Genomic DNA, 11,466 nt, shown 5'->3' on the forward strand with positions numbered 1-11,466 from the left:
ATAGAACTTCTTGAGTCGATCGTAACAATTGAAGTCTCCGATAAAATCTGTAATATTATAATACACTTCGAGTTTCGAAACGAAGCAGTAAATAAATTCCTGAACACAATGACGCTTTCAGACATACGATTTACAAGTCAGATTTTCGTTGATGATTCAGTGTTTATCGTATATAAAAATAATCTTTACAGAGACCTCGAACACCGCGTTCCACGCGCATTTTGCATCAGCGATCTCAACAACTCGATAACCCTATGGATTTCTTTTCCATCGGTGTTTCTTTATCGTTCGTTTACGAGTTTTTAATTAAGCGTGCTTAGCGTATGCTTCATATAATTCTCATACGTCACAAACGCATAAAACAAGTCTAATAGCAAGATAAATAATGCATGTCTCATGACTCATAAACGAAGTCGAGGAAGTACCTTATTCGCGGTTACATTTACGACGGTAATGAGTTACTATTCGATCGAAGTAATTAATCATTGCTTGTAAGGCTCTTTTTTAAATACTATCGATCATCGTCGATAACGTAATAAAGATATTAACTGCGTTTCAAATTACATACAATATATCTTATTCATCCTGTGGTTTGCAGAATAATCCAATTAGACAATATAAATAATTCCCGCAATTCGTTTGACTTAATTAATCTTATCTTCCATATAATTACAAACGCTGTTTAAATAATCGAAACCTACCTTTTCATTTCATTTTACTAATCGGAATTGCTAATACAGACGGTTCAAAAAAATACACAACACGCACTAATTTCCGCATAAATATTCAAAGTGCAAAAACTCAAATATAATGGTCGAACCGCGAGAAGAAAATCTTTTTCTCGACGGGCCTGATTTCTGGTCATTAAACGAGAGACTACTGTACAACGATTGGACACGTACAATTGATACAAAACTCGAAACGTTTCTTACGAAAACGATTTCGCGATGGAAACGAAATTCATGGATAGCGTTTTCTCGCCAAAGTTTATCAGTGCCGCGGTCGTGGAGCGCGCACATTATCGAAGTTACGTGGTGGTGGGCGGTGGGCCGAAAACGACCTTGCTTCTGGAAATCGCGCCCAAGACTGGCTTCAGGAGAATGAAGAAGCCAGCGATGAACAACGACGCGAATACCAGGTCTCTTCCTGTGTGGGTGCCTGGCCACCATCTGGTGTAGGTTCCGGTGATCACGCTGGCCAACAAAAGTATCGTGACAGCAATGCCAGCGAACGCGTGCATGATTTTCAGGAGGACCGGCCTGAACCTCGGATAAAGCCACTTAGGGTTGTTCGTGACGATGCCGAAACCGGCGGTCAGGAACGCCATGATGATGCTGACCAAACCTAGTATCGAGTGAGGCGAGGCGAAATGGTATCCATTGTTGTTGATCTTGTTCACCACGATGATGATCAAACCGATCAGCACTAGGGCCAACCCTACCGTGTGCAAGATCCAGTGCATCGTCACCCTGTTCACTCTGGAGATCTTGTGACCTATGTACGCCTCCCCGGAAACGCTGAACACCGCCTCCGTTATCAGAAGACCCACCTAAGGCAAAGAACATTGGATTGGTTCAATTTTTAAAAAGAATTCAGATTCGATTTTGGTCCCTTTACGAACGTGGTGATTGTATTCATTTATCCAGGGCGACGAATTGTTGTTGTTCACAAGATATTGTGTTTTATGATATCCTCTGTCATCAAAGAATTGGTTCAAGTGGTCAGCTGGTCCTTTGGTTGCTTCATGAATTTTTCAGTTATATTAATTTAGCTATACCCAGGCCAATGACACATTATTTTAATGTTGAAGAATAGTTGTAGTTTACTATACACAGGTGGTTCTAAGTGAATTGAGATTTAGATATTGGGTCTTTGATTGTGTTATGAATTTTTTAGTTATATCAATTTAGCTATACCCAGATATAAATAACAGATCAAGGTCTAACGTTGAAGAACAGTTGCAGTTTACTAGACATCGTGTCCTTATAATATTCCCCATTTTTGGAGGATCTCAGGTAAAGGTAAGGTCAAGAAAAGCCTCTACGAAATATATACTTGTAAATAATTGTACAGCGAACAAATTTTTTGAAAGAAGGGATAAGCACAGTTTCACATGCGTTGTTGATAAGTCAAGAAATATGTCTACGCTTTGTTTTTCATACCGAATGATGGTGCACATGTCTCGAGGTAAATTAATCACCGTTGTATTACAAGGTTGGGATACTTTCAACTCAAGCATGATTACTGTGAGAAAATTGACCGTAGACACGGAAGACTTGAATGGAACCTCGTGAATCACGTCTGGAGATACTATGTCTTAATTCGTGGAAGTATGCAGTTTCATGTAGAGTATGACTTCAATTCTCTTCTCTTCATTAAATATTCTATTTTTTTTTTTTTTAAACATATATAAAAATTATTTAGATTTAAGATACCCTTCTGACTTAAATTAACTCGATTTCAAATAGGAAAATTTGAGTTTACGTAACTTTAAAGCGCCCCTCAAAGGCATCCACGCGTTACGAAACATGTTTGCACGAGCAATTGTAAAAGTACCGGCGATTTATTGCCTCGTAAATTGTCGTGTCGAATTTTCTGCGCGTGAAAAGACACTGGTCGCCGAAGAACGTGGAAAAGTCACGAACGTGGATCTGGATTCCCGGCGCTTGTACTCTCGTTACAAATTTTAATCGGTAAATTGGCGTTATCTAGTTAACTGCTTACTCCGAGACTCATGCAGATGGGATGCCAGGAGAAGAAGCTGTAGCGTCCAAACGCCAGCGTCAGGATGTAGATTACTGGCGCCAGTAGAAGAACGTGAGTCAGGGTTGAAAACACCAACGTCACGGCGCTCGGTGGCCCTTTACCTGCTGGCGGGTCAGACATCTTCCAGTCGATTCTACTTACGCGACTGGAACGAGAAATAATTCGCATTTTAACGCTTATCGCACGCTCTAGGAGCGAATTATAAAATTCTATCGGTCAGATATTAATCAAAACAATCGTTTGATTCTTTACTTGACTATCGACGCTCATAATACTTGGAAATAATAATCACGCGGGGAATTAATAATATTAAAACAGGTGAAATAAATCAGGCTGTTTTATAAATCTGTACACCTGAGTATACACAATAAAAATCATTGTTTTGCTCGACCTGCTTGTGAATTTTACAAAAAGGTAAGTTCTCTTTTAAAGTAAAATTGTTGGTGTTTAAATTCTTTCTTTTCGCGGCCTATCGGTGGGTGATCATTATTCCGCGCGAAGAAAGGCTTTGCATAACCGTTTCCTTTTGCTCTCGCAACGTGCGTGTCGGCTCGAATTTAGAAATTTCATTTAAAAGTGTAGGAGCGAATTTCTGGAAAGAGACCGCGATGCAAGGAGGCGTGGAGGCTCCCATTCTTCGATTAACAAGAGAGTTGCAGCGAATTCTTTTGACGCAACTGCTCCTACGGTCGTTTAAATGCGCGACGTGTGATTCATTGCTAATTACGCGGCACGATTCCCCGTTTCTTTCAGCATCCACTTGGACGAGCTTCTAGAACGTCGTCTTTTGCAATTGCACAAGCCCGAACTTAATAAATGGGGCTGCTGATTAAGTAGACGCTCGTCGCGATCGAAGAGCCCGTTATTGTCGCGAATTCGCTGACGTTTCGTTCGAACTATTTCAACGATCGAGCATCGCGAGAAGTGTCTCCGAAGCTGTTTCGAACCGATTTTCTCGGAGTTTATTCCGATAAATTATTGCCCTTACGTTTATGTAAAACGGAGTTGATAAATGTCGGGTCACGGAAGAAATTTCCATTTTATTCCGAATCAATAGCGATTACGGCATAATAAAATTACCGCTGTGACGTGCGTCTGAGAATAACTCTACGAAATCAGATCGAAAAAGAAATTCTTATATTAAACCGTGCATCGATTCGACGCATTTAATTTCGTTACTCTCTTTCGACAATGAACTAGTATAATATATTCTAAATTAATATCTTTCTACTTTGATATTTATCTTGGCCATGTGTTAAGAATTGTAACCGAAAGAACATATGTCTTCTTAAAATCAAGACGATTTTACATCGAGCCGGATGCTCGCGAAGACACGTACAATCATTTGCCTTGTAAATACTAACATTCAAAGTTCCATCATGAAATTGAAATAATTTTTCCTCGTTCGTCTTGCCGATAACGCAACCTACCAGCATCCGATCGCTATCTTTAGAACTTCGAGTAAACATCTGCGATGATCGTTGCTTTTTAAAAGAAAAACGCTGCTTTTAACAACGATCTGACAATGCAAAATTCTACGCCTGGAATCATGGAAAAACGTCCTTGTCGTTGGTGCAATAACGGAGGAAACAGATACTTCTTGAAGTTTTCAGGAAGAGATTATCGAGGAAAAAATCGAGTAAAATTTATTACCCCGCGCACGATCAATAGACGCTTATCGTGTCCTCTGAAGCGCTATCGAAAGCGTTGATTATTCGATCGGCGACTGCATTATCGCCAGTACGTGTATAGATAGTAATTATTTTTATGTTGCAACTAATTAGCCCGATATTATCGTTTATTGCTTTATAAGATCGTTTGTATTATCCGGTGCACGGGTTTATCGCGTTCCTCTAAAAAAAAGTCTCTCTATCCGTCCCAGATACTGTAATACCAGTAATTCTTGCAAACAACGGCAGGTTCAAGTGTTAACAACTGTAAATTTTAACGACTGTTTCCTTAAATTGAATAAACGAACGACCGACCGCGGGAAGGTTTCGGATGACTGACACTGGCGAGGATGACCATTGGAAAGCAGAATGCAACTTCCTCGTTTTCCCACGTCCTATTTAAGCTTAAAAATTTCCTTGTACACGCAAACGAGAAATTAAACATTCAGTGACGCCTGTACTCGATGTCCATTGAGAAACATTCAGAGCTGTATTAATACAGGGTTATTATTGCCAAAGGAGAAAGATAAATGTTTAAATCTTTAAATTTTTTTTAGACGCAGCAGTGCATGTGCAATTAATTTATAACATAGTCACGAAGTGTTTAAGTATCTTCTTCAATTAAGACATTTTTTGAAAATATCTCGAGATCTAATAATTTTTTTGCCATGGTACCCTAATCATTTTATACGTAGAACGAACAGAAGAATCGATCTGTGTAAAAAAAATATGCATTTCTATTTGAAGAAATGACGCAATTGTTAATTGCACATGCACTGCTGCATCTAACAAAACTTTAAAGGCCTACGGATGTAGTGCTCTTCGAACCATTTATCTTTCTCCTTTGGCATTTTTTCGTAAATGCAATAATAACGGAGTTATGACTTGAAACAATTGCGTGGACCACCCTGTATAATATCTTGCAGAGAATGTTTAAAATTTTTGATCGTAGAATCGGGAACAGTGGCAAATCTAATATTTAATACAGTTAATAAACGTTTTTTCGAAACCTGTTACAGACATGTAACACAGTTGAATTGTTCCGTTAACACAAATATTTAGTAACGGGTATAGAAAAATATTGCTATCTACGCATAGAATAGATATCGATGGTGCATTTGATATTTGCGAGACAACTTTTGTACAGAATTTAATTATTCCACCGTGGCGAAATTTGAAAAAAATCTTCTCGTAACAGAGAGGTGCATCGGACACGCTTGAAATTAAAAAAATTCCTGACGTCGCAACCGAAAAAGAGCAACGAATTTAATATTCGTTGGTAGCCGAACTTGGATGGTGCAAGTTTCTTTCGACGATTCGAAATCAAAGCAGTCCGTAAGGTTGTAAATTGATTTGGCGTCCGATCCCGTTGAAAAGATTGAAACGTCAAATAATTCGCACGGCTGTGAACGAAATTTGCCGCGATTAAATTGGAGAGAATTGGGAGGCGGTTAGCCAGAGCCGACGCGAGCGAATACTCGATTCGTTATTCCGGTAATTACAACCGCAGCGTGATTACATTTATTACGGTGTAATCACGCCCACCGCGACGATCCGATTCGTGACCCAATGCGGCATACTTTCAGATACGCTCCGCTTTCACAGTACCGAGCGAAATCTCGTGTTGTGCTTGTGCATCGAAAACTAAAACGCCGTGCTGGATATTCGCGGTACAGAGACACAACTATCCCCAAAACAATTTTATGAAAACGATCCTATTACAATTTCTTATTTAATGGAGTTTAAATGTAATAAAATAAAACCCACAAAGAGTAAGAAAATGCAGCTCAAGACCTGGTCACGATAAATATTAAATGTTCAAATGGAACGTAGACAAAATGATTTTGTGGGCGACGGGAGATTTGAACTTCAAGACTTCGCGCGCTGTGCATTCGTCCGACGCAGTTTCTTCTCGAAAACTGAAAGTTGCACGTTCATGTCTCATATTTTAATCGTTGGGAAAAATACCTGTAGAAGCAGAATATTCCACGCAAATAGGGGAAAAGTCTCCAGCGAAAGAACTTCTGTCTCTGTCAAATATCGAGGATCAAGAAAAGACAGTGGATTGACTCGTTGGTAGGGAAAACCCGTCACGGAACTCACCTTGGACGCTATATTATCGCGTGATCGAGCGTTGTAGCGGTAAAGGCGCCGCGTCGATTTTCCAAAAACGGAACTGCGTTATTTTTTTTTTTTTCTTATATCGCGCGCGCGAGAGAAAGAGCACGGAACGACGTCCGTTGCTCGACTGAAGTACGCGGTGAAGTGTGCTCGTGACGATCTATCGCTGCGTTGCCGATACTCCTTACAAACGAGGAGGAAAATCGTCGAGTAAACGCGGCCTTGGCGCGCCTAATCGCCGCGATCTCCTACGGCCCGTATAAAATGGACGTTGCTCGCGTGCATGGAACTAGAGTCGGTCGAGCGCTCGACGCATTCGTGCACTTAATATTCAAATCGACGAGCAACCGGGACCACAAATTAAATACTCTCTATCCAGAACTATTTTCCGTGAAAAAAAAATACGATTACCGATGGAGAGAATAAAATAACCGAGTCTCGAGTTCAAAGTCCCCCTTTAAATCGTCAAATATTAATGCAGAAACGACCAATGGATCTTCCATCTCCGTTGCTGTCGTCATCGATTAAGACGAATTGACGCCATCTCGTCGTAATTATGTTTCCAAGACGTCTAACGTTAAAGTTTGGACGCCAGTTTATCCTCCGAAGTACGGCTGCGGTTCATAATTGAGAGCGTAGCATGATTGACAAGGCGTAGGCCTGCTGAGTCAATATTATTTTTGGCACGGATTCGAGACTCTGGTCTTTTTCTCGATCGATTCGATCACAAAAAATTTGCAACATAATTCTCTGCTCTAACGTTCTCTAAATAAATATCGAGGATCCATAAGTAGGAATCGGACAGCGCGTAATATTTGCGTGTGGCAGGCCTCGCGACGGCTCAAGTGTCTGACCTAGTACGATACGTATTTCCTGCCAGGACAGCTTTGCAAGCTGCTATCGACGCTTCTTCCGGTACTTCGATGTCTGTTTAAGATAACAAATAGTCGGACTGCTTTTAGGCAACGTTGTAAACAATCCGAGCAACCCAGTTTACAATAAATAATAAATATTTCGAGCTATTCGCAGCGGCTCGAGTGTTTGATTACTTTGTTCGGCTCGAGTGTTCGCGCCATGGCGAAGCTCGAAGCTTTCTCTAACAATAAGTACTCGAACAGATCTAGTTCGAGACCAGTGGTAAATCAGAGGCCTCATTGTTCGCCACGTCGTGATCCAATATCGCGTGCCGGTGGCTCCTAACAAAGCTCGACGCCGGTTCTTTTCAAGCTTTCTTGTAGGATACTTTCTTCCTATCGTTCCTTCGTTTCGGTCGTTCAGTTCTAATTCGTTCCATACGGGAAGAAGTCGTTGCAACGACGTATCGTCGTGATTATTTCCAACTCGTGCACGGTATTTAGAGGCGAATTTCAGGCCCGTAAACAAAGGAAAACGATGAAACGGACACTAGAGCTCGACGAAATCGTGCACGTTTCTTTTATATTTTATCACACGTTATCAGATGGAACCACGAGTCTCTAATTTTATTTTGTTTAATAAAATAGTCAACTATATAGTAGATTCGGATAATCGAATAACTCGATTTATTGAAATATTGAAATCGAAGAGTTAATACGAAGCTTTGAAATATGAATTTCCTTTCGATTTTTAATTACATCGTTAATTTTGTATTCGACTGTTAATTTGCTGTTTTACGATCGGTTTTCAACGATAAGACGCCTTGTTGTCGTTTCATCGACATTGTGATCTAAGAAGACTTCATTCATGGAATCTGTCTTATTAATGATAAATGGTAATCGAAATACGTGCACGATAAAAGATCTTGACTTATAGAGAGATAACGCGAAATGAAAATATTACGTGCATTTATCTGTCGCTGTTGCTGGATACCCTCGTTCGTATAATCGAATGCTTCGTTAATCGGTACACTAATAATGGAATATTCTGTTAATCGATATTCGGATAATCGGTTCTCCGATAATCGAGTCTTTACTGTATTATTGTTTCTGGTAGTAGGTTCCATACAAGAGATTTACAAGTTGTTTTCTTTGCAATGTAACGCCAATTTATTGGATAAGGAGGCTACAAAATGAGACAAAGTTTATAACAGGCTTCTCAAGATTTGTGGGTTATTAACGTCACATAATATCCCACAAATATATTCAAATGTTTTACTTTTATCTTCTCCTTACACACGAGTGCCAAAACTTCTTGAAATCGGTATCACGCGATAGAAATCTATAATCCTATTTGATAACATCGAGTACTGACAAATGCTTTACTCATAACACGCGCCAACGACCCAGATAAAACACTCAACGTATAATGAATAAACAATGTAAACAATGGGAAATAGATTAAAGTGGAACACTCTGTACAGAGCACTGGAAGAGTCATCGAGGCTAGTCGTACAATACCAACCGTTATTTGCAATTTAGTTGCGCTAATTGTACTAGCTATCTTCAAAGATATTTTCTACTAGAATAGTTGAAAGTACCACAGCACTTCGGTTTCCCGCAAACAGATATCCACGTTTCACCACGAGAAATGTAATATTAACGAAGACGTACGAAAACTCAAACAATTTCAACGGGTTCTATTTATTTAAGTTGATGGACACCGATTTATCGACTCGATACAGAGAAACGGATAATAAGATTCGTGTTTACTCTGTCTTCCTGCCCCGCAAGATACGTGCATTTTCACTCGTCTGCCACGTACCGGTTATGCAAATTGATATTATGCAATTGCAGCGACAGATTTATCAACATTCCGTCACGACCGGGGGAGGAAGAACGCGTCCGATAACGATACTTTTCCTCGCGCGGATACGAAACTTCATTTTCCTTTATTATGATCTTACTTCCAGAAAACTTCTTGGATACACAGGATGGGCCGCACACTAATAAATACCCTTCGAATCTTACCAAATGTAAAAAATATGAGTCGCAAAACGTCAATAGTTTCGCGATAAAGACGAAAACGAGCGAGAAGACTTTTCTGGCGTTAAGCCTTATCGTCGCGAAAACTTGTCCAATCTTCTAGTCTCGCGTTTGAGCACCTTTGGGACACCCTATAAACAGCGGAGCCGTTTCGAGGTAGCCGATTTAAGCTATGCATTACCGCTACGTCGAGCTTTATGACGGCACTTCTGGGTTAGAGACTGCTGATTACAAGACCACGTGGCCGTCGCCGGAGCTCGTGTTTTTCGACTCCCCGCCCACGTAACGAAGGTCTTTTTTCGGTGGCCCCAGCGATATTCGGACGATATTCGGAACGAGCAAGATGAAACGAAGGCCTTGGCGTTCAACGGTTTTACACGGAAGCACCACTTCCTCGTGCAATTCCTAAAGACGTCTGATTTCCCACCGGATACGATGCTCGCTGCTTTGCGTATCCGCTCGTCTCTCATTGTTCCCGAACGAGATTTTTGCAATTTGAACGCCGCTGAAAAATGGTCTATTTTCGTTCGCGACGATAAAAACTGACCGCGCCGTTCGGATCGATTTAACCGCGGTTCGCGTCCGTGTAAAACTGAATAAAATTTACGTAAACACACGGTGGTTTTTCAATCATAGGCTTTTGTGTATTCTGACAACATCATTGACCATCGTTTATTCAAGGCGTCGACGTAGAGTGACGCGGGGGATCGCGTCGCCTCACGATTTAATAAGATCTTTTATTTCACAAGATACTCGTAACACATTCGATAGTTTAAGAGCTTATATACAGTCAATAATAATTTTTCTAAATATCCTATAAGTAGTCCCCAATTGTTGAATTTGTTAAATACATTTCATTGCGTCGATGAGTGTATTTAAATGTGAATTGAAATTAGATTTTGCAAAATTATTTCATTTCACGATACGTTGATCTGAAAGTCTAGCTGATTGGCGACACGAGGCAAAATGTGCGAAGAAATTGCGTCGAGTAATATGATTGGCAATAAATAAGTAGGATTATGTAGGGATTCCCACCACAAATAGATCACTCATAGAATTTCTTTTTAACGATAAGTTCACGGTACACGTTGTAATAAAGAAAGCTAAATAAAAATTATTAAAACATATCAGTATGTTTACTTTATTAAATTATTTCGATATTATCCCAATTTCGTTGACTGTGAAGAATCCTAAGAAGAATCAAAGATCAATCGTTTCAATAATTCCATCGGTGTTATTCACCGATCGAAGATGAATTATCTCTGCGAGACAATGCCATTAGTCAGAGGCTTGCACGATGGACAATGTTTTTTCATTGATCGATGCGTTAGTTGTAATTCTAACAAGCGATCCCTGGGCACACTCCATTTGCTGCGACGGAAGTATGCATGGACAGTTCATACGTATGCATGTGAGCGCATAAATCGGCCTCGACGTTCGTCGGAATGTACTCCGATTGCTTATTCGAGGCGTGGATGCCAACTATACCCTGATTATGCAAATATTCGGCGTTAATAACGTTAACAATGCCGGTAACTTCATGCATGCGTGGATCCCCGTGGCTCGATTAAATCTCGGTGCCTCTAATTCAACGAGAACGATATTCAACTATTTTCGTGCACATCGTACTTCGATACGTACACCAGAGATGAAAGTGAGCTCGTAGAGTTTAGGAAAGTCGACAAAGGCAAACCGACACATGCCCCCTTTCCCGATTCTCCGAAGTTGCCCAAAGTAATTTCGGAAAGGCTTACATTTGCCTTCTCGTAACGTACATATCAATTGTATGAAAAAATTAAATGAAACTAACAATTTTTCGATTTATTATATTTGCCACCTCCATCTGTAGTCCATCATAAAGTAGCATATACTTTTGAAATTTCCAACGAGCCTCTGCTGATCACTGCTTACCACTCCCGATACTTCTGACAACGTAAAAAGGTTACTACTTGCTACTGCTTGCCTCTGCATGCCTCTGCTAGCCTCTGCTGACCACTTCTGATATATCT

General features: G+C 40.3%; 1 protein-coding gene across 3 annotated transcripts; it reads right to left on the bottom strand.

Annotated features, from left to right (window-relative positions):
* Nucleotides 1–280: 280 nt before the first annotated feature.
* LOC122402476 (transmembrane reductase CYB561D2-like) lies at nucleotides 281–9,961 on the bottom strand. Of its 3 annotated transcripts, XM_043405296.1 has the most exons (4): nucleotides 6,536–6,680; nucleotides 6,405–6,471; nucleotides 2,725–2,911; nucleotides 281–1,549 (listed from the first exon to the last, which is right to left on the bottom strand). In XM_043405296.1, the coding sequence occupies exons 3-4, from the start codon at nucleotides 2,884–2,886 to the stop codon at nucleotides 1,028–1,030; spliced, it is 684 nt and encodes a 227-aa protein (XP_043261231.1). In that variant the 5' UTR covers nucleotides 2,887–2,911; nucleotides 6,405–6,471; nucleotides 6,536–6,680; the 3' UTR covers nucleotides 281–1,027. The 3 variants fall into 3 exon arrangements, with proteins under 3 accessions (XP_043261231.1, XP_043261232.1, XP_043261230.1); XM_043405297.1 differs by lacking the exons at nucleotides 6,405–6,471; nucleotides 6,536–6,680 and adding an exon at nucleotides 9,639–9,961; XM_043405295.1 differs by lacking the exon at nucleotides 6,405–6,471 and having other exon boundaries at nucleotides 6,540–6,680.
* Nucleotides 9,962–11,466: the final 1,505 nt, after the last annotated feature.

Source organism: Colletes gigas, unplaced genomic scaffold (assembly GCF_013123115.1).
Source record: "Colletes gigas isolate AHSC1104 unplaced genomic scaffold, ASM1312311v1 Colletes_gigas_Sc00036, whole genome shotgun sequence".
NCBI classification, from domain to species: Eukaryota; Metazoa; Arthropoda; class Insecta; order Hymenoptera; family Colletidae; genus Colletes; species Colletes gigas.

Coding starts and splice junctions, on each gene's coding strand:
- LOC122402476 (XM_043405297.1), bottom strand. CDS start 2,886: ATGTCTGACCCGCCAGCAGGTAAAGGGCCACCGAGCGCCGTGACGTTG. Junction 1,550..2,724: donor CCATCTGCATGAGTCTCGGA/GTAAGCAGTTAA, acceptor TCTTTGCCTTAG/GTGGGTCTTCTGATAACGGA.